The sequence below is a fragment of the Gorilla gorilla genome, chromosome 2 (assembly GCF_029281585.2).
Source record: "Gorilla gorilla gorilla isolate KB3781 chromosome 2, NHGRI_mGorGor1-v2.1_pri, whole genome shotgun sequence".
NCBI classification, from domain to species: Eukaryota; Metazoa; Chordata; class Mammalia; order Primates; family Hominidae; genus Gorilla; species Gorilla gorilla.
The window spans coordinates 132,406,044-132,429,667 of NC_086017.1; the positions used below are offsets into that span (position 1 = coordinate 132,406,044).

The window sequence follows — 23,624 nt, forward strand, 5'->3', positions numbered from 1 at the left end:
AAGGGCAGATTTACATCTCCCATTGCACACTCACTGGGATATATGTTTGTTGAGAATAATGGCAGGCAGAATTGCCCACTCTTTAAATTGTCATTTTTCTTGCTTCCCTCCACCCCAGTCAAACAATAAAACTTTTGTAATTTAAATATAAATAATAAAACTCCACTTTTCACACATATTGTATGATTTTCTCTAGTTATAAAGCACTGCCTCATTCACCTTTTAAACGAACCACAACTACCTCAATAGAGTATTCTTTACATTCATATCTTAAAAATAGTAATTAGTTTACATAAATTTGGATACCTGAATAAACTAAATTCTTTCCTTCCAGGACTTGTCCAAGCAAAAGGCACTCTGCCTGCCATTCAAACATCTTTTTTACACCAAAACTGTGGTATTTTTCCAGAACTGCTTTAGGAAGTTCCCAGTTTGCCAATAGTAGCTTGTCTATTTCGTAGTCAGGAACTGTAGGCTTGCATTCTCCTTTTAGGAAAAAGAAAAAATTAAAATTTAATTTACTTCTAATATATGAGTTTTACAGTTAGTCCTTCACCGTGTGTTGGAATTCCTATGTGTTGAAATGAAGCTCTTTAAAGCACATCCTGACTTCAAGAATCTTATGAGAAATTGACCATGTATAGAAAAGTAATAAATTGTTATTTACTGCATATAATAAAAATTCCTTAAAAGCCTCAAACGAACAAAAAAGCGTGCAATACACAGTAGATAAAGAGTGTTGGAATTACGGGTGTAGTTGGGGGAGGAGGGCAATATGCAAGCATTACAAAGCTACGTTAGGTGAGTTTCTATTTATAGTAAGTTTTAGTTCCATGACGACTGCACAACTAACGATTTTAAAAAACTGGGTCGACATCCACGGGACACCCAACCAATCTCATTACGAATCCCTTCCAGCCTTCCCCTGGACGCCGAACAGCCTGTGCCATACTCCAGGCCCAACAATCCTGTCTTAAGGGTCTGTAAGGAGTACTGGGTACTACGAGGAACGAGCCCCCCAACAGATGATGGGATGAAGCTAACTAGGAAGTTGTTTCTGTAAAGGTCGAAAGATCCAGAAGCCACGTGAACATTAATACCAGGCGATCACTGAAAACACGCGTATGTCTGAACAGAAAGTGACCTGCCACACCAGGCCCCAGTCACAGAGAAGGGGAGTAGAAGCCCAATGGGGTATGCAACGAAGCAAGCCCCGTGGGGTGAGGACACCTCCCGACCCATGGCCCAGCGGAGCTGCCCCCGTTGCCCGCGGCCTCCCGGGTTCCTGGAGCACCTGCAGCTGCGGCCGACTGACGGCCGCGGTCCTTCAGGCAGCGACCCAGGCCCTGCGGCGGGCTCAGCACGGACCCGGAGAGGAGCTGGGGGCTGGCACTGCTGTCACCGCCGCTTCCCGAGAACGAATCTGAGCCTGATTCTGAACGCCGCCGTTTCCCACTCCGACGCAGAAGATTCATGGCAAACCCTTCTCGGCCGATCAGGGCAAGCCACAGTCCCAGCGTCCTCCCTCTCGGGAGAACCCTGGCCTGGCAACAGGTGCGGACATCTTCCCGCCAGTCTTCAAACTCAAACCTCCCGGCCCGCCCCGGAACCATAGAGTTCTCCGTGGCTTAAGTAACCTGAAAGCCATAGAATCGTGGGGAAGGAGCGGCTCTCGCTGGCGTCTAAGACTTCCGGCCTCCAACCTCCTGGTTGGTTAATATGAGAGATAGATTAAAGAGGAAGAATACAGAATCTATAGTTATAACCATACTGACCTAAAAGCCTTCCTTCTCTTTTTGTCCATTTCTGGTTTGAATAGGAAGGCCATGCTAACTTCATAAAATGGGCTGCCCATAATAGGTAGATCAGGGAAGTAGCTCTTCTTAACGTATTGGTATTCTGTAAAAAATTATTTCAGATTGAGAAGCATTATGCAAGCTAGCCTAGGGTTTCTAATAGAGCATAATTTCCTCCTTTCTCCTAGTATATGATGGTAGGGCAGGGCTATTTCTGAACACAATTTCCATTTTAGCCAGCATGCATTGTGAGGAATATGTAATGAGGAATTGGGGATTGCTGGCTGACAGACCCCTGAGACACCGCGAGGAAGGGGCTCTGAATATACCCCAGGGATCGTGATGAGCCAAGAGCTTAGTAATGCATCTGTGTTGTCCCTTTTGTAAAGGTAGAAGCGAACGAGTTCTGAACTTAAAACGGTGACCATTCATTACCTAGTTGCATAATTCATTTCACCAAGCAAACCTAGTAGGCCCTAAGCCTGACCTGAAGAGGCTGTGCAGTTCTAGAGCACTAAAAATCTCAAAAGGTCCAGTCCAATTTAAAAAAAAAAAAAACACTCGAATACAATCGGGAAAATAGCATTCGAACCATCAATTCCTTACATTTTTTTGATTTAAATGATAATATTCTAAAGTTCCACGAGATGGCGACATTACTCCGTGAATGAAACATTTTTTTCTTCGCCTTTTACGCAATCAACAACTATTACTGAGTATCTACTGTAAGCTAGCCACTGGGTAAATGGCAGTGAAATGGCATAAAATGGTTCCTGCTCTCAAAGAGAAAGAGTCTAGAGAATAAGGCAGACATTAAACAAGTCAGTTAATGAAGTGTGCCATATGCTCGGGCAGAAACGAAGAGTACTATTAAAGAAATAAAAGAGATCTCGCCGGCCGTGGTGGCTCACGCCTGTAATCCCAGCACTTTGGGAGGCCGAGATGAGTGCATCACCTGAGGTCAGGAGCTCTAGACCAGCCTGGCCAACATGGTGAAACCCCGTCTCTACAAAAATACAAAAATTAGCCGGGTATGATGGCGGGTGCCTGTAATCCCAGCTACTCTGGAGGCTGAGGCGGGAGAATCGCTTGAACCTGGGAGGCGGTGGTTGTAGTGAGCCGAGATCGCACCACTGCACTCCAACCTGTGCGACAAAGAAAGACTCCGTCTCAAAAAAAAAAAAAAAAAGAGAGAGAGAGAGAGAGAGACCCCTAGATTGTAGCCAAGAAAGAACTTTCTCAGATGCAGTGTAACTTAAGGGTTAACAGTGCAAATCTGGAGGCAGTCAGTCTAGGTTTGAAACTTAGTAGCTGTGAGATCTTGGGCAACTTGCTTAACCAATTTTTTTTGTTTGTTTTGAGACGGAGTGTCCCACTCCTGAACCTGGGAGGCGGAGGTTGCAGTGAGCTGAGATCACACCACTGCACTCCAGCCTGGGCAACAGAGTGAGACTCTATTGGAGTGCAGTGGCTTGATCTCTGCTGACTGCAACCTCTGCCTCCCAGGTTCAAGCGTTTCTCCTGCCTCAGCCTCCCAAGTAGCTGGGATTACAGGCCTGCACCACCACACCTGGCTAATTTTTGTATTTTTAGTACAGACAGGGTTTCACCATGTTGGTCAAGCTGGTCTCGAACTCCTGACCTCAAATGACCCGTCCACCTCCGCCTCCCAAAGTGCTGGGATTACAGCGTAACCCTTTTGTGCCTCCATGTCCTCATCTGTATGATAGAGATAATAATTGTAACAACCTATTTGGTTATTTTGAGGACTGAGTAAGTCAATATGTGTAAAGTACTTAGAATAGTGCCGGCACATAATAAATACTATTCAGAGAAAATATTTAGATGTTCTAATATAGCTCCCAATTTAAATTCAGCATTTTGCTGGGAAAAGGCTAAACTAGAAAAATCTCTTACAAAGCTATTCTGTTTTTATTATTAGGTGAACTATGATCAAATCAGAAAAATAATTAGAAAGGAATTGAAAGTTTTATGTCATCCTACCAAAAGCCTAGAGAATATTTTAAAAATATATAATTTATTTTAAATGTTCAACATTTCTAATTTTTTCAGAAAAACTCTGAAAATGGAGAAGAGAAGGCTATTTCTCAAAAATATTAAAGATGTTTATGCTAACAGTTATCATAATAACTAATATTAAAATACCAGAAGCATTTTCCATCTGTATTGTGTCTAAACTCGTGTTCCTTGGAATTTTGTCTGCGATAATTCTTCAAGGAGGCCGGGTGCAGTGGCTCACACCTGTAATCCCAGCACTTTGGGAGGCCAAGGCAGGCCGAATCATTTGAGGTTAGGAGTTCGAGACCAGCCTGGCCAACATGGTGAAACCCCGTCTCTACTAAAAATACAAAAATTAGCCAGGCCTAGTGGTGCACCTGTGGTCCCAGCTACTTGGAAGGCTAAGGCAGGAGAACGGCTTGAATCTAGGAGGTAGAGGTTGCAGTGAGCCAGGATCACACTGAGGGAAGAGAGAGACCCTCTCATATTGTTTTATATTGTATTATACTCAGTACCTGTTGTTTTGTTTTTTTTAAAAAAAAAAAAAAACAAGGAAGTAAAACCAAAGACCGGCAGCCCGGCGCCACGCCCAAAACCAGGCCTGGGCCTGCCTGGCCTCAACCCAGTAGTTAAAAATCAACCCATAACTTAGAAACTGATGTTATTCATAGATTCCACACATTGTATAGAAGAACATTGTGAAACTCCTTGCCCTGTTCTGTTTCTTTCTGAATACCAGTGCATGAAACCCCTGTTACGTATCCCCTAGACTGCTCAATCAACCACGATCCTTTCGTACGAAAACTTTAGTGTCGTGAGCCCTTAAAAAGGACAGAAACTGTGCATTTGGGGAGCTTGGATTTTGAGATAGTAGCTCACTGATGCTCCCAGCTGAATAAAGCCCTTCCTTCTACAGCTCGGTGTCTGAGAAGTTTTGTCTGCAGCTCATCCTGCTACAACACCATTGCACTCCAGCCTGGGTGATACAGCAAGACTCAGTCTCAAAAAAAAAAAAAAAATTCCTCAAGGTCTGAGTAAACCCCTCCAAATAAAATTTACACATACCTCTGCCAGTTACCTGGGAGACATACCAATTGTGGATCACTTTAAATTTAATCTTTGGCTTTTTTTTAAACATGTAAGTAGTAGAATTATGCTAGATACTCAGAGTCAGGTTTGTGCAGGCTTGCATCCTTATTGTCTCAATCTGCAGGACAGATATTTCTCTGCTTCATTTACTGAGAGTGCTGCCTTTCTTGGGTTTTGGCTTCCTGCAGAAATTTTTTTTTTTTTTTTTTTTTTTTTTTTGAGACAGAGTCTCACTCTGTTGCCCAGGCTGGAGTGCAGTGGTGCGATCTCAGCTCACTGCAACCTCTGCCTCCCAGGTTCAAGCGATTCTTGTGCCTCAGGCTCCCGAGTAGCTGGGACCACAGGTGGGCATCACCACGCCCAGCTCATTTTTGTATTTTTTGGTAGAGATGGGGTTTCACCATGTTGGCCAGGCTAGTCTTGAACTCCTGACCTCAAGTGATCCACCCGTCTTGGCCTCCCAAAGTGCTGGGATTACAGGTGTGAGCCACCACACCTGGCCTATGCAAAGAATTTTAGATCTAACTTCTCACCCTGCTGGGAACAACAGATTCCTATCCCCCAGAGCCCATAATGCATGCTCTAGACTCCAGGGGGGAACAGCAGGCATCACTATGGAAAACTTTGGGTCTAGTGCTTTTCTTAATCCTCTAGAATATGTTTGACATTTCTGTCCTACAAAGGATTCCCTGATTTTAATCAACTTAGTTATGAATTTTAAAAGTTTTTTAAATATAATATTTAGAATTTTAAGGAAGATGTGCCATACTCAAAGTGGTTTTTTTTTTCAGTTTAATATTGCTAAAAACAGAAGAAAAAAGCCCCCAAATAACAATAATTGATGTACATTCAAAAACATCATCTGATTTTTTTTAACTTTACATAAATTATCAAGAGTGATTTCCCATGGAAATTTCAGAAGTTATATGGAAAAATAAAATTTTACCCAAATTAGGCCAGGCACAGTGGCTGACACCTATAAACCTAGCACTTTGGGAGGCCAAGGCGGGAAGATCACTTGAGCCCAGGAGTTTGAGCCTAGCCTGCACAACATAGTGAAACCCTATTTCTACAAAAAATTTAAAAATCAGCCAGGAGTGGTGGCACATGCCTGTAGCCCCAGCTACTAGGGAGGTTGAGGAGAGAGGATCGCTTGAACCCAGGAGGTTGAGGCTGCAGTGAGTTGTGATGGCACCACTGCAATCCCCCGAGTGACCCGGTTTCAAAAATAAAAATAAAAACAAAAACAAAAATTACTCAAACTACATTTGTGAATTGACTAAAACAGAATTATCTACCCAGACTGAAAACTCTGTTTCTCATGTGATGTGAGTGGAAGTGATTTACAAAAAGGCAAAGAAAGAAAAGAGCTGGAAAATAAACAACGAACGTGGAATAAGAGTAGTACTGATTAGGTCTGAGGTACTCAGAACAAAGGAGATGCTAATTAAGGAGATTTTGTGTTTGAAATCCAGTGACTCTCAACTAAAACAAGTCCAGTGGTACACATTAGAATCCCTAAGGAGCTTTTAAAATATTATAATACCCCTGGAGATTCTGAGTTAATTGATCTGGGATGGAGTGCAGGCACCGACATGTCTTAAAAGCTCCCCAGGTATTCTGACATGCTGGAATTGAAAACTACCAGTGCGGCCGGGGGCGATGGCTCACACCTGTAATCCCAGCACTTTGGGAGGCCGAGGCAGGCGGATCACATGAGGTTGTCGAGAGTTCGAGACCAGCCTGACCAACATGGAGAAACCCTGTCTCTACTAAAAAAAAGAAAAAAAGAAAAGAAAGGCCGGGCATGATGTCTCATGCCTATAACCCCAGCACTTTGGGAGGCCGAGGCGGGTGGATCACGAGGTCAGGAGATCGAGACCATCCTGGCTAACACAGTGAAACCCTGTCTCTACTAAAAATACAAAAAAAATTAGCCAGACCTGGTGGCACGCACCTGTAATCCCAGCTACTTGGGAGGCTGAGGCAGGAGAATCGCTTGAACCCGGAAGTCAGAGGTTGCAGTGAGCTGAGTTCGCGCCACTGCACTCCACCCTGGGTGACAGAGCGAGACTCCATCTCAAAAAAAAAGAAAAGAAAAGAAAACCACCAGTGCACACAAGGGATGAGGCTGACTTGAATTCAGGTGGCTTCAGTGAGAAAGTTTTAATAAGAGGCTTAAATTAACAAGGAACTCTGACAAAGACCTATTTTTCCACAATGCCTCAAAGAACTAGTTGAAATAGCTTACTTGTAGATGCAGATGAAAGCACAACTGAAATAACTTCAAAAGTCTAGGTTAAAATATCAGAAAGCCAACTTGAAGGTAGTAAAATTAAAGAATGAATCCCAATAAAAAGACTAAATTACTTGAACATGTAAGAACACAAACCCATAACTTCCAGATTCATACATAGTCCTGTCTTAGTTTGGCTGCTATAGTAAAATTCCTTTGACTGCATAATTTATAAACAACTGAAATGTATTGTTGGCTGGGGGCAGTGGCTCATCCCTGTAATCCCAGCACTTCGGGAGGCCGAGGCGGGTGGATCACTTGAGGTCAGAAGTTTGAGACCAGCCTGGCCCACATGGTGAAACCCTATCTCTACAAAAAATACAAAATTAGCCAGGCGTAGTGGTGTGTGCCTGTAATCCCAGTTACTCTGGAGGCTGAGGCAGGAGAATCACTTGAACTCAGGAGGCAGAGGTTGCAGTGGGTGAAGATCGCACCACTGCACTCCAGCGTGGGTGACACAGTGAGACTCCATCTCAAAAAATATATATATATATGTTTTCTGTCTTGTCTCTCTTGCTTGGCTGACCTTCCTTTGTCCCTGGACTAGAGAAAACAGGATTTTCTTGTGACTTCTTGTTGTTGTTGTTGTTGTTTTGTTTTGGTTTTGGTTTTGGTTTGTGTTCATTGGCATTTCCAGGTTGCTGGCCTCTCCAGTGTCCTGTTTAGAATATGTAAAACAAAAAAACAAAACCCAAGCAATTCACAAAAGTTTAGTTTTTTGGTTCCCCAGGTCCTTGCCTGGTCTGCCTTCGGAATCTTCATACGTTTGTTTACATATAATGGTCAGGGCTTTTAGTTCCACTTCTCAGGAGGAACAGGGGAAAGCATATCTACTTTATCGTCCCAGAAGCAGAATTCTCACCTTTTAGTCTTTTAACCATCTTTTTACAAACAGACATTTACAGTGTATGACACTGCCCTTCCCAGATCCCTTTTACTGGTTGTTTGACCCAACCCCTGGCTGCTGTGTTGGTTGATAACTCACAGCTGCCCCCTCCTCGGAGGAATATCTCAGGGACAAACAGAAGCTGTCTTTGTGTGGCCTATGCACCACCATCTACCCTTTCGGCCAGGGCCTGACTGCTATCAGTGCTGCAGATTTGTGCTACAGAGATTCCTCCTGAAATGAGACTGAAGCTAGTCTGCAGCTGAGACCATGTTCTTGGTACTTATGGTGCTGAATTTATCCATCTTTTCTCTTATGGTTAATGCTATTTATGCATTTGTTATCTACCATCCCTCCTCCAACTTCCCTGCTACCTTTTCCCCTTTGACCATCTCTGGTTCTCCTCTTTTACTCCTTCGATTTTTCTAAATGTGTTTCTGTGATGTCAAGGTGGACAAAGCTAATCTCAACTCACTTCAGCTCTCTAAGCTTCGATTATCTCATCAGCAAAGTGGGAGTAATGTACCAGCCTCTCACACTCCATAAGATCATGCACTTGCAGGCACTTGCACAGGGTTTGCAACACGAGAGAGAATAGACAGAAGCAATTTGTATCGTAATTCCATTGCCTCAGACTCTTTTATGTTACCTACTCTATTTTATACTTTAATTTGTAAAAGAAATATATTATTTTCTCTGTGTAAAATTCACAGCAAAGGTGGGCATCTTCTGCTTTCCTTTGGTACCTCAGCCCTTCCATCTTATTGTGCTCCTCCCCTCTTGCTCAGACCAGAACACATCTCACTCCTCCCAACTATCTTCTGCCATTCTCACTGTTCTCTGCCACACCCTGTGCTCCCTCCTGCCAGTAGCTTTCTGTCCCTGTCCTGGTCTTCTGTAGAAAAATGCTCAAGTTCTCCTGTCCAGAGCATTCTTAGAGATCCAGTCTAAATCAGAGAAATTGGAGGGACAGTCGAGTGGGACATGCAGAGAATAATGAAAGCTCCTCTTCTTGTCTCTATATTAAAAAAAAAAAATTAAGGCTGAGAGCAGTGACTTAGCACTTTGGGAGGCTTAGGCAGGTGGATCACTTGAGTTCAGGAGTTCAAGACCAGCCTGGCCAACATGGTGAAACTCCGTCTCTACTAAAAATACAAAAATTAACTGGCCATGGTTGCTGCGCACCTGTAGCCCCAGCTACTCAAGAGGCTGAGGCACAAGAATCGATTGAACCCAGGAGACAGAGGTTGCAGTGAACCCAGATGGCGACATTGCACTCCAGTTTGGGTGACAGAGCAAGACTCTGTCAAAAAAAAAAAAAAAAAAAAAACCACCAGGAGTGGTGGCTCACGCCTGTATTCCCAGCACTTTGGGAAGCTGAGGTGGGTGGATCACAAGATCAGGAGTTCAAGAACAGCCTGTCAAGATGGTGAAACCCTGTCTCTACTAACAATACAAAAAAAAAAAAAAATTGCCGGGTGTGGTGGTGGGTGCCTGTGATCCCAGCTACTCAGTAGGCAGAGGCAGGAGAATCACTTGAATCTGGGAGGTGGAGGTTGCAGTGAGCCACTGCACTCCAGCCTGGGCAACAGAGCGAGACTCCATCTCAAAAAAAAAAAAAAGAAATGAGTTAGAAGATGAGGGGACAGTCGGAGCTAAGTGAATTAGCAATTAATTTCAAAAAGCAAAATTGTTCATATTGATATTTAAGAGAAAAAAGTGGCTTGCAAAATTTAATAGGAAGCATGATACAAATATTTTGGAAAAATATAAACACATAGACACACTCAATGGAAATAAGTAGATTATGCCAGGCACAGTGACTCATGCCTGTAATCCCAGCACTTCAGGAGGCCAAGGCAGGCAGATACCTGTGGTCAGGAGTTTGAGATTAGCTTGGCTAACATGGTGAAACCCCATTTCTACCAAAAAATACAGAAATGAGCCGGTGGTGGTGTATGCCTGTGATCTCAGCTACTCGGGAGGCTGAGACAAGAGAATCGCTTGAAGCCAGGGGGCAGAGGTTGCAGTGAGCCAAGATCACGCCACTGCACTCCAGCCAAGCCAAGATCGTGCCACTGCACTCCAGCCTGGCCAATAGAGAAAGACTCCATCTAAAAAACAAACAAACAAACAAAACAAGGCCGGATGCGGTGGCTCACGCCTGTAATCCCAGCACTTTGGGAGGCTGAGGTGGGTGGATTGCTAAGGGTCAGGAGTTCCAGACGAGCCTGACCAACATGGTGAAACCCCATCTCTACTAAAAATACAAAAATTTGCTGGGCATGGTGGCACATGCCTGTAATTCCAGCTACTCGGGAGACTGAGGCAGAAGAATCTCTTGAACCCTGGGGTGGAGGTTGCAGTGAGCGGAGATCGTGCCACTTCACTCCAGCCTGGGCAAAAGAGTGAATGAAACTCCATGAAAGAAAGAAAGAAGAGAGAGAGAGAGAGAGAAAGAAAGAAAGAAAGAAAGAAAGAAAGAAAGAAAGAAAGAAAGAAAGAAAGAAAGAAAGAAAGAAAGAAAGGAAGGAAGGAAGGAAGGAAGGAAGGAAAGAAAGAAAGAAAGAAAGAAAGAAAGAAAGAAAGAAAGAAAGAAAGAAAAGAAAAAAGAGAGAAAGAAAGAGGGAAAAAAAGAAAAAGAGGAAGGAAGGGAGGGAGGGAGGGAAGGAAGGACGGAAAGGGAGACCTGAGACTGGGTAATTTATAAAAGAAAGAAGTTTAATTGGCTGACAGTTCTGCAGGCTTTACAAGAAGCATAGTGCTAGCATCTACTCAACTTCTAGGGAGGCCTCAGAAAGTTTATAATCATAGTAGACGGCAAAGGGGGAGCAAGCACTTCACATGGAGAAAGGAGCAAGCAAGAGAGAGAGTGCATGGGTGGTGGGTGGGGGTGTGACACACTTTTAAACGATCAGGTCTTGTATAAACTCAGAGTCTGGGAGCTCACTTATCACCAAGAGGATGGCCCAAGCCATTCATGAAGTATCCGCCCCCATGATCCAAACCTCCCACCAGACCCCACCTCCAACACTGGGGATTACAATTCAACATGAGGTTTGGGTGGGGACAAATATCCAAACTGTATCACTGCTCAAATATATTGTCTCTCTCTTCCAGATTTCTTTTTTTTTTTTTTTTTTTTTTTTGAGACGGAGTCTTGCTGTCGCCCAGGCTGGAGTGCAGCGGCGCGATCTCGGCTCACTGCAGGCTCCGCCCCCTGGGGTTCACGCCATTCTCTTGCCTCAGCCTCCCGAGTAGCTGGGACTACAGGCGACCGCCACCTCGCCCAGCTAATTTTTTGTATTTTTAGTAGAGACGGGGTTTCACCGTGTTAGCCAGGATGGTCTCAATCTCCTGACCTCATGATCCGCCCGCCTCGGCCTCCCAAAGTGCTGGGATTACAGGCGTGAGCCACCGTGCCTGGCCCAGATTTCTAATTAGAAATACATTAGACTTTCCTACTCTATTATCCCCACTCATTTCTTAATTTCTTTCTTTCTTTCTTTATCTTTCTTTCTTTCTTTCTTTCTTTCTTTTCTTTCTTTCTTTCTTTTTCTCTCTCTCTTTCTTTCTTTCTTTTCTTTTTTTTTTGAGACAGAGTCCTGCTCTGTTGCCCAGGCTAGAGTGCAGTGGTGTGATCTTGGCTCAGTGCAACCTCTGACTCCTGGGTTCAAGCAATTATCTTACCTCAGCCTCCCCAGTAGCTGGGATTACAGGTACCCACCACCACGCCCAGCTAATTTTTTTTTGTATTTTTTAGTAGAGACGGGGTTTCACCATGTTGGCCAGGCTGGCCTTGATCTCCTGACCTCAGGTGATTTCCCCATCTCGGTCTCCCAAAGTGCTGAGATTACAGGTGTGAGCCACCTCGCCTGGCCCCATTTCTTAATTTCTTCCTCCTTGGGAAAAGGATATTCCCAGCAGCCGGGATCTTGGCATTTCCCCTTCCCATGGACTATCTTGTGCCCTTTAAGAAAATTTTTCAGGAAACTGTTTGGACTTAATGGGTTTCTGCTCACTTAGTTATGGAAGATCAACTTTAAACATTGATTTTAGGGTTTTCCTAAAATATTTTGTCACAATCAAAATTGTAGTTGATCAAGGCCCACCCATTTCTTTTACAAATGAGAAAGAAAAAAAAGAAAAAGACTACATTAATTCATGCAATTATTCCACAGATATTCTGCTTTAAAAGTTATCTTCTCAGTGAGGCCTTCCTTGACCACCCTTTCTAAATATCCCCCATTGGCTCAGCTCTCTTTTCTCTTCTTCTGCTTTATATTCTTCATAACACTTATAAGTCTCTGTAATGTATTATTTGTTTACATTTTTAACTTTTTTTTTTTTTTGAGACAGAATCTTTCTCTGTCACCCAGGCTGGAGTAAAGTAGCATAGTCTCTGGTAACTGCAACCTCCCCTTCCTGGGTTCAAGCAATTCTTCCACCTCAGCCTCCCAAGCAGCTGGGATTACAGGCGTGCACCACCACACCCAGCAATTTTTGTATTTTTAGTAGACACGTTTTTTTCACCATGTTGGCCTAGCTGGTCTTGAACTCCTGGCCTCAAGCAGTCCACCTGCCTGGGCCTTCCAAAGTGCTGGGATTACAGGCATGAGCCACCACACCTGGCCGTTTGCATTTATTTACATTTTTATAGACTTCCTCACCAGAAAGTAAGTTCCATGAAGGCAGGAACTTTGCCTTCTATGTCTTATCTCCAGCACTTAGTACAATGTATGACACATAGCAGACACTCACAGACATTTGTGGAATGAGTGAGTGACCACTATGTCAGACACATTGCTGGGCTCTGGGATACAGTGATGAATGAATGGGACCCAGTCTCCCCTTTTGTGAATCTCAATTTCAAACCATCTGACTACGTTTTCTAAAGTTTTTCACTTTTGTTCTTTGACTTGGAAAAAGAGAGGTTTAGTCTGAGGAAGGCTTTACTGAGTGTGCTATGTTCCCTAAGATATAAATATTAACCGCTCATATTAGAGACAATAGCTGTGAGCATTTGAGAGTGACTCCTAAACTTTGACTCTCTTGGAGTTTGATATCTGTGCCCTGATTTCCTTAGTCTGATTTGTCCTTTTTCTTCCTCCTGGAATGAGAGAGGGAATAGCTATGAAAACCTTGAAGAAGACTTTTTTTTTTTTTGAGACAAAGCCTCGCTGTGTTGTCCAGGCTGGACTGCAGTGGCTTTTCACAGGCACAATCAGCACACTGTAGCCTGTAATGCCCAGGCTCCAGTGATCTTCCTGCCTCATCCTCTCAAGTAGCTGGACTACAGGCATGCACCACCACACCCTTGAAAGAGGCTTTCACCAATGAAGGAAGAATGAGGCAAAGGTCAGGAATTATATTTCCAGTGGCTCACACCTGTAAGCCTAGCACTTTGGGAGGCTGAGTCGGGTAGATCGCTTGAGCCCAGGAGTTTCAGACCAGCCTGAGCAACATGGCGAAACGCCATCTCTACTAAAAATACAAAAATTAGCCAGGCGTGGTGACCCGCGCCTGTGATCCTAGCTACTCGGGAGGCTGAGGTGGGAGGATTGCTTGAGCCCAGGAGGTGGAGTTTGCAGTGAGCCGAGATCGCACCACTGCACTCCACTCCAGCCTGGGTGATGCAGTGAGACTCTGTCTCCAAAAAAAAAAAAGGAGCCAGGCATGTCGGTGCACACTCATACTGCCAGCTACTCAGGAGGCTGAGGCTGGAGGATTGCTTGGGGGCTTAGGAGGTCAAGGCTGCAGTGAGCTATGATCATGCCACTGCACTGCAGCCTGGGCAACAGAGTGAGACCCTGTCTCCAAAAAATAAATATAAAAAAGATTTCAGTCATGTGCTTTCTTTTTCTGTCTAATCTTGTCTCCATCTTTGTCAACTCTGCCTCTGTCTCTTTTCCAGATGTTTTTAAAAATCTCTTTCTTGGGCCGGGCGCGGTGGCTCACGCCTGTAATCCCAGGACTTCCGGAGGCTGAGGCGGGTGGATCACGAGGTCAGGAGATTGAGACCATCCTAGCTAACACAGTGAAACCCCGTCTCTACGGAAAATACAAAAAATTAGCTGGGCGTGGTGGTGGGCGCCTGTAGTCCCAGCTGCTCGGGAGGCTGAGGCAGGAAAATGGCATGAACCCGGGAGGCGGAGGTTGCAATGAGCCAAGATCACGCCACTGCACTCCAGCCTGGGCAACAGAACAAGACTCTGTCTCAAAAAAAAAAAAAAAAAAAATCTCTTTCTTGGCCAGGCGCGGTGGCTCACGCCTATAATCCCAGCACTTTGGAAGGCCAAGATGGGCAGATCACGAGGTCAGGAGATTGAGACCATCCTGGCTAACACAGTGAAACCCCGTCTGTACTAAAAATTCCAAAAAAATTAGCCAGGCTTGGTGGCGGGCGCCTGTAGTCCCAGCTACTCAGGAGGCTGAGGCAGGAGAATGGCGTGAACCCAGGAGGCAGAGCTTGCAGTGAGCCAAGATCGCACCACTGCACTCCAGCCTAGGGGACAGAGCGAGAGTCCATGTCAATTAATAAATAAATAAATAAATAAATAAATAAATAAATAAATAAATAAAATAAAAATCTCTTTCTCTCTCTGCCTCCGTCTTCAAGGGTTTCAATTTCTTTCTTTCCCTCAGTCACTGCTCCGGCTGTTTTGCTGTCTCTCCCTCCTCCTATTTTCTCCTTCTCTGCGTCTGACTTTCTGTTTTTCTATCTCTGAATCTCATTGAATTTTTTCCTTCTTTCACACTTCTAATTTTTGTGACTCATCTCTATATATAGAGTGGGGGTTGTGTGCAAAGTCTTTGGAGTCAGATAAGTCTTGAATTAGAACCCGGCTCTGCCACCTCCTGAGTATAACCTTGGGCACACTGTCATATCCATATAAGCCCCACTTTTCTTACTGGTAAGAACATAATCTGGCCGGGCGCGGTGGCTCACGCCTGTAATCCCAGCACTTTGGGAGGCCGAGGTAGGTGGATCACGAGGTCAGGAGTTCGAGACCAGACTGGCCAACATGGTGAAACCCCATCTCTACTAAAGATGCAAAAAATTACCTGGGCATGGTGGCACACGCCTGTAGTCCCAGCTACTCGGGAGGCTGAGGCAGGAGAATTGCTTGAACCCAGGAGGCGGAAGTTGCAGTGAGCCAAGATCACACATTGCACTCCAGCCTGGGCGACAGGGCTGGACTCCGTCTCAAAAAAAAAAAAAAAAAAAAAAAAAAAAATATATATATATATATATATGTATATATATATATATGTATATACAATAATCTATTTCAGAAGTTTGACATGAGAGTTAAATACAAATAAAATGCATAACCCAGGACCAGGCACATCATAAGTGAATGCACACTATCCCCCAAGCAATCAATTACTAAAGAAACAAGAGCTGTTTTTAATTATTTTATGTCTGCCTCCCTCCAGACTTATTGTCTTCCTGGGGTGCAGAGTACTTATTATTAGGGAGTCTAAAAGTATAGAAAAAAACCCACTTTGGTCTCTTCCTACCCTAACTCTCAATATAAGACCACCTTGCCGGGCGCAGTGGCTCACACCTGTAATTCCAGCACTTTGGGAGGCCGAGACCGGCAGATCACAAGGTCAGGAGATCGAGACTATCCTGGCTAACACGGTGAAACTCTGTCTCTACTAAAAATACAAAAAAATTAGCTGGGCGTTGTTGTGGGCGCCTGTAGTCCCAGCTACTCAGGAGGCTGAGGCGGGGGAATCCCTTGAACCCGGGAGGCGGAGCTTGCAGTGAGATGAGATCACGCCACTGCACTCCAGCCTGGGCAACAGAGCGAGACTCTGTCTCAAAAAAAAAAAAAAAAAAAAAAAAAAAAGACCACCTCACCTGGGGTCACCAAAATGTATGTGGGGATTTCTCCCCAGCAGCAACCAATTCTGCAGCAGATTCTCCAGTGGGCACCAGCTGAGTGTCCTCTAATTGAGTTCAATTCCGACACTACCTGCCTGGAAATAGCATCTGATCCAGCAGGTCAAGAGCTCAGTCCCACAAGGCTGTCCCCACTTCAGATGCCTGTTGCAAGCACAGGTTATGGTCTATGCTTTGACCCACTGGCTATAAATTTGGGTTCCCACAACCCCGTCTTTGGGTATAATTAATTTGCTTGAGTGGCTCACAGAACTCAGAGAAACATGGTTTTGTTTTGTTTTTGAGACAGGGTTCATTCTGTTGCCTAGTCTGGAGTGCAGTGGTGCAATCCTAGCTCACTGCAGCCTGGACCTCCTGGGCTCAAGGGATCCTCCCACCTCAGCTCCTGAGTAACTGGCACTGCAGGTATGTGCCACCTTGCCCAGCTAATTTTTTTTTATTTTTTTGTAGAGATGGAGTCTCACTATGTTATCCAGACTGGGCTCAAACCCCTGGCCTCAAGTGATCCTCCCACCTCGGTCTGTCAAAGTGTTGGGATTACAGGCATGCACCACTGCATCTGGTAAACACTTTACTTATGTTTACTGGTTTATTAATAAAGGATATAATAAAAGATACTGAAGAGCCAGATGAAGGGATACCTATGGCAAGGTTTGTGGGAAGGGGTGCAGAGCTTCCATGCCTGCTCTGGGCTCACCACCCTTCAGGAACTTCATCATGTTCAGCTATCCAGACACTCTTCTAAACCCTGTCCTCTTGGGTTTTTATGGAGGTTTCATTATGTAAGCATGATTGACTGGATTATTGGCCATTAGTGACCATCTTAACCTTTAGCCTTCTGTCCTCTCCTTGAAGATTGGAGGGTGGGGCTGAAAGCCCCAATCCTGTAATCATGCCTTGGTCTTTCTGGTGACCAGCCCCACACCGAAGCTACCTAGGGCTGCCAGCTACCAGTCATTGTGTTGACATACAAAACACACGCTTATCACTCCAGAGATTCTGACTTTGCGGAGCTCTGTGCCGGGAAATATACATGTGCATATACATCTTATGGTAAATCACAGTATCACAGATGATTTAATGTTCTGATTGCTCCAGTGATATTAATTGCTTTAACCTTGTGAAAGTAATCAGAACTAAAATGGTGTGATTAATGTTAAAAACAAAAACAAAAATCCTGACGAAAAGAGCTGGGGAAGGCCATGAATAGAAGGTCCTCATGCTCATATGCCTGATAACAAAAACTATCACAAAAGATTCTGCCAAAAATACAACCTTGCACAGTGGCCATCGCGATCTTACACAAAAGATACTTCTGCAAGGACATCTGCCTAGCAATTGCCTGTCCAACCTCAGACTGGCATCATCCTTGTTATTGATTTTTGTAGCCCGGGATAATTGTTTCAAAATAATTATGTAATTCTCTTCATTTCTTCCTTTAAACATCTTTGTCTTCCTCTACCTCCCTGAATATGCCCATAATTTATTATGGCATGTGTATTCCCTTTGCAATGCTCTACTCCCAGATTTATATATTTTCCTTTTAGAGGGCCTCTTTCCATTTGTTACTTGGGTTGACAACCTCAGAACCACCCCAAAAGGTTAGGTAACATGCCCAAGGTTGGCCGGGCGTGGTGGCTCACGCCTGTAATCCCAGCACTTTGGGAGTCCGAGACAGGCGGATCACAAGGTCAGGAGATTGAGACCATCCTGGCTAACATGATGAAACCCCATCTCTACTAAAAATGCAAAACATTAGCCGGGCGCGGTGGCGGGCACTAGTCCCAGCTACTCGGGAGGCTAAGGCAGGAGAATGGCGTGAAGCCGGGAGGCAGAGCTTGCAGTGAGCCGAGATTGTGCCACTGCACTCCAGCCTGGGCGACAGAGCGAGACTCTGTCTGAAAAAAAGAAAAAAAAATGCCCAAGGCCACACATCTAGTAAATAGTGGAGCCTAGATGCATATATTCTGGCTCCAGGGCCCATTCTCACTGTTTTCTACATTTTCTCACTCTCCTTATCCTTCCTTTTCTGTCCTTCTCCTCATCTTGCAGATACTTTTACTTCTGGGGAAACTGCCAAAGTTTTATTTACATCTTTGCCTTCTTTTAGCTCTTCACGTTTGAACAAGGACACTGGCAGGCAGGAGTTAGGGAGGAGTCTTAGGCCCTGCCAAGCTCAGAGGAGGGCGAACTGGAGAAGAAGCAACCTGGGGATAAGGAAGAATGAGCCAATCAGACTTTCAGAAACAAGACCAGCTCCTGGAATAAGGGTCTTGTCCCAAGGGCACTAGTCTTTTAGGATGAATAAATGGGTTTACTGGAATGAAGACACAATATCCCCAACAACTATAATCTATGCCACATAGCTGCACAGGATCTTCCCTCAGGGTGGGAGTGGAGATTAAGGGCAGGCCCCTAAGGCTCCTTCCAGACAATTTCCCTCCCTTTCAACACAAGCCATGGGCTTCTACCTCTGCTGACAGTTCTCTCCTGGCTCATTGCTGAAGCTGGGAATCTTTGCTGTCATCTGGGGTGCTCTCACCTAGGACATTCTCTCCCCTTTGTGCTACAGGGCACTCCTACAGTCTTACCTCTTCACAGACTGGTTTCTATCTGCAAGAAAGGAATCTGCATTTCCCACCAGTTAGGAAAACAGAAGGGTAGAGAAAAGAAAGGAGGAGCTGCCTGAGGGCAAAGCTGGGCTTGTCCCTACCCTAGGTCCACTCAAGGTAAAGCTCAGCACATAAACAGGCTGAAAATGGGGAAGAGATGCAGAAAGAGTTCAGCAAATCTGATTTATTTTAAATTTTCATTTTTTTCTCATTAAAAAATAATTAAATAGAGACAGGGTCTGGCTGTGTTGCACAGGCTAGTCTCAAATTACTGGGCTCAAGTGATTCTCCTGCCTCGGACTCCCAAAGTGTTGGGATTATAGGCGTGAGCCACTGCGCGCAGCCTTTTTCTCATTCTTATAAAAAAAATGACAATAATGAACTATGCGTCTGTTCAAGGGAATCCCAATCCCTTAAGAACCCCTGTTAATAGTTTGCTTCCTTCTCTCTCTAATTTTGGTTTTTCTTTATTGGCCTTTTTGTTTCAGTATATTTTCTTTTTTTTTTTTTCTTTGAGATGGAGTCTTGTTCTCTCACCCAGGCTGGAATGCAGTGGCTCAATCTCAGTTTACTGCAACCTCTGCCTCCCAGCCTCAAGCAATCCTCCTGCCTCAGCCTCCCGAGTCGCTAGGATTACAGGCATGCACCCCTGCGCCCAGCTAATTTTTTTATTTTTAGTAGAGACAGAGTTTCGACATGTTGGCCAGCCTTCTCTGGAACTCCTGACTTCAAGTGATTCACCCGCCTCGGCCTCCCCAAGTGCTGGGATTACAGGCATGAGCCACCGTGCCTGGCTGAGAAATTGAGTTTTGAAAGAGATTTAGAGAGAGGAAGGGTAAAAGAGGAGAAATAGAGGAGAAAGGGAGGGAAGGAGGAAGGAGGAGATGGATAGGAGTGCAACAGACTGACAGGAATAAGAGAATTTGGTAGGCATAGATAACCAAGAGACATTTAAAAAGTTGGCTGAGGGGCTGGGCGCAGTGGTTCACACCTATGGTCCCAGCAACTCTGGAGTCTAGAGTGGGAGGATCATTTGAGTCTGGGAGGTCAAGGCTGCAGTGAGCTATGATCATGCCACTGCACTCCAGCCTGGTCAACAGAGCAAGATCCTGTCTCAAAAATGCATAAATAAATGAAAGTTGGCTGGACACGATGGCTCATGCCTATAATCCCAGCACTTTGGGTGGCTGAGGTGGGAGGATCATCTCTCTCTTTTCTTTTTTGACATGGAGTCTCAGTCCCTTGCCCAGGCTGGAGTTCAGTGGCCCGATCTTGGCTCACTGCAACCTCTGCCTCCCTGGTTCAAGCGATTCTCCCACCTCCACCTCCCGAGTAGTATTAGCTGGGACTACAGGCGCGCACCACTGGGCCTGGCTAATTTTCATATTTTTAGTAGAGATGGGGTTTTGCCATGTTGGACAGGCTGGTCTTGAAACCCAACCTCAGGTGATCCACCCGCCTCGGCCTCCCAAAGTACTGGGATTACAGGCATGAGCCACCGTGCCCGGCCTGGGAGTATCTCTTGAAGCCAAGCCTAAGCAACATAGGGAAATCCCATCTCTACAAAATAATAATAATAATAATAGGTGTGGTGTCATGCATCTGTAGTCCCAGCTATTCAAGAGGCTTACTTAAGGATTACTTGAGCACTGGAGTTTGAGGCTGCAGTGAGCTATGATCACACCAGCAGTGTCTTCAGGGGAGACCTGTCTCTTAAAAAAAAAAAAAAGGAGTGAGATACTGCTGAAAAGAATAAGATAGAGATTTTGAGACAGATATTGGGTTAAATTGTGAGGTTTCTCTGTAGCTACTGTGTTAGCTCTTTCTGCAACATCTGTCAATTATTGTCCCATTTCCTGGATCAATCTTTTAATGCCTAAATCTTTTTTTTTTTTTTTTTTGAGACAGAGTCTCACTTTGTCACCAGGCTGGAGTGCAGTGGCGCAATCTCAGCTCACTGCAACCTCCGCCTCCCAGGTTCAAGCGATTCCCCTGCCTCAGCCTCCCGAGTAGCTGGGACTATAGGCGCCCGCCACCACGCCCGGCTAATTTTTTGTATTTAGTAGAGACGGGGTTTCACCATGTTGGCCAGGATGGTGTCAATCTCCTGACCTCGTGATCTGCCCACCTCAGCCTCCCAAAGTGCTGAGATTACAGGCGTGAGCCACCATGCCCGGCCAAAAATGACTAAATCTTTTAATGCCAAAAGATTTAGGCATTGCTGGGCACGGTGGCTCACGCCTGTAATTCCCAGCACTTTGGGAGGCTGAGGGGGGCAGATCACCTGAGGTCGGGAGTTCAAGACCAGCCTGGTCAACGTGGTAAACCCCATCTCTACTAAAAATGCAAAAATTAGCCAGGTGTGGTGGCAGGCACCTGTAGTCCCAGCTACTAGGGAGGCTGAGGCAGAAGAATCGCTTGAACCGGGAGGTTGCAGCGAGCCTAGATCATGCTATTGCACTCCAGCCTGGGCAACAAGAGTGAATCTTCTTTCTTTGGTAGGATGCAGACCAACAGCTTTCATGTTTTGTTTCTAGATCTGATACATTAGTCTAAGACTTGTGCCCTCTGGGCCAGCTGGCAGAGCAGCAGGAAGGATCAAGGGTCAGAGCCCCCTCCCTGGTCCAGAGAAGTGTAGGCTAGCAAGCTGATAGTACTACCAAAGTGGGAAGCAAGAGACAACTGTGTTATAGTCATAATTGGAGACCCCTTCCACTCTGCTTAGTCCCAGAATAGTGCTTGTTACCAGTAGGTGCTCAATTAATAAGTCATCAATGAATGAATAAATTTAAAAAACAAATAAACAGATGAATAAGTAAGACCAGTCATTTTGAGGGAGATGGTGGCAGGGCTGAGTGGGCACAGTACTACAGAAAAAACAAAATTTAACGTCAAGAAAAAGTATCAGCCACAGTGATAAAAGATACATATCAGACTCTGGCATTATGGCTAAACAAGCTGCAGCTCTGAAAGTTCAGGAGAGGCTGGGCATGGTGGCTCACTCCTGTAATTCCAACACTTTGGGAGGCCAAGATGGGAGGATCACTTGAGGTCAGGAGTTTGAGACCAGCCTGACCAATATGCTGAAACCCTGTCTCTACTAAAAATACTAAAATTAGCTGGGCATGGTGGCGGGCACCTGTATGCCTCCCAGCTATTCGGGAGGCTGAGACACTCTGGACAAAGCGCACATCTTTTAAAAGCAACTAGAAGCCAGGCACAGTGGCTCATGCCTATAATCTCAGCACTTTAGGAGGCCGTGGCGGGCGGATCACGAGATCAGTAGTTTGAGGCCAGCCTGGCCAACATGGTAAAACCCTGTCTCTTCTAAAAAAATACAAAAAATACATATATATATATATATACACACACATATATATGTGTGTATATATACGTATTTTTTGTATTTTGTGTATATATATATATACACACACACACACACACACACATATATATATATGTATATATATAGCTGGGACATGGTGGCTCGCGCCTGTAATCTCAGCTAGTCAGGAGGCTGAGGCAGGAGAATTGCTTGAACCTGGGAGGCAGAGGTTGCAGTGAGCCGAGATTGTGCCACTGCACTCCAGCCTGGGTGACAGAGCAAGACTCCATCTTAGAAAAATAAAATAAAATAAAAGCAACTAGAGAGTAGAGAACAATTACCTGCAAAGGAATAAAAGTTTGGATGTTAGCAGACTTCTCAAATAAATGGCTTCTGTACTCACCTAACCTATTATGCAAGAATGATAATGTAATAAAGACATTTTAGACAAAGAAAGTTTGAAAATGTCTACAATTAAAAGAACTATTTTTGATTCTACATCAGAAAAAATAAAACTGTGCCCAAAAGAAAGAGGATGAAAGAAGCAATGATGATCAAAGTACTTGATAAACATATGGTTAAATCTAAATAAATATTTATGACAAAAATAATAATGACCACTTTTAGGAACATAAAAGCAAACTTAGGCTGGACATAGTGATTCATGCCTGTAATCCCAGCATTTTGGGGGGCCAAGGCAGGAGGATCACTTGGGCCCCGGAGTTCTAGACCAGCCTGGGCAACCTAGCAACACCCCATCTCTACAAAAAAAAATTTTTTTTTAATTAGCTGGGGGTGGTGGTGCATATCTGTAGTCCCAGCTACTGGGGAGGCTGAAGTGAGAGAATCATTCTAGCCCAGGAGGTCAAGGCTGCAGTGAGCCATGATGGCACCACTGCAGTCCAGCTTGGGTGACAGAGTGAATACCATCTCTAAACAAAGAATAAATAAATAAAAATAATGTAACTTTAAATCTTGCATATAACTTACATACCATTTGAGAGGGGGAGAAAATAAAAGGCAACCATTCTAACAGAAGGCTGGAAAAGTTAAAAACACACAAAGATTGTAAGAAATTGGGTAGAAATAAGTAGTGATCCCCCCATTATCCATGGGGATACATTCCAGGATCCTCGGTTTCTTCCTATACGATCGCATTGTATAGGCCAGGTAGCTTATACAGCATGGATACACTGGACAAAGGGATGTTTCACATCCTGGGCGGAGCAGTACAGCCAATTTAAAATTTGAGCATTTAAAAAAAAAGGGCTGGACACAGTGGCTTACGCCTGTAATCCCAGCACTCTGGGAGGCCAAGGCGGGTGGATCACTTGAGGTCAGAAGTTCAAGACAGCCTGATCAACATGGTGAAACCCCGTCTCTACTAAAAAAATACAAAAACAGCTGGTGGGTTGCACATGCCTCTAATCGTAGCTACTTGGGAGGCTGAGGCAGGAGAATCGCTTGAACCGGGGAGGTGGATATTGCAGTGAGCCGAGATGATGCCATTGCACTCCAGCCTGGGCAACAAGAGTGAAACTCCGTCTCAAAAAGAAAAGAAAACAAATGAAAACTAACACATTTTTTATTTATGGAAGTTTCCATTTAATATTTTTGGATGGCAGTTGACTGAAACCACAGAAAGCAGAACTGTGGATAAGGTGGGATTACTGTGTTCTTATCCTATCA

General features: G+C 44.7%; 1 protein-coding gene across 7 annotated transcripts in view; it reads right to left on the minus strand.

Moving 5' to 3' along the window:
- Positions 1–1,599, minus strand: part of POLQ (DNA polymerase theta) — a 116,871-nt gene extending 115,272 nt beyond the window's left edge. For 4 of the 7 annotated variants that reach the window (XR_010132908.1, XM_063704094.1, XM_063704093.1 and 1 more), the window contains exons 1-2: positions 1,295–1,567; positions 307–486 (exon numbers count right to left, since the gene is read on the minus strand). Coding sequence is in view for 5 of the 7 variants with exons in the window: in XM_063704094.1 (XP_063560164.1) it covers positions 307–486; positions 1,295–1,475 (361 nt within the window). In the remaining 2 variants the exon portion in view is untranslated. Of the gene's footprint in view, positions 1–306; positions 487–1,294 lie in introns of those variants that run through there. The other 3 variants (XM_055383755.2, XM_031009771.3, XM_063704097.1) reach the window with 2 other exon arrangements.
- Between the last annotated feature and the right edge of the window lie 22,025 nt (positions 1,600–23,624).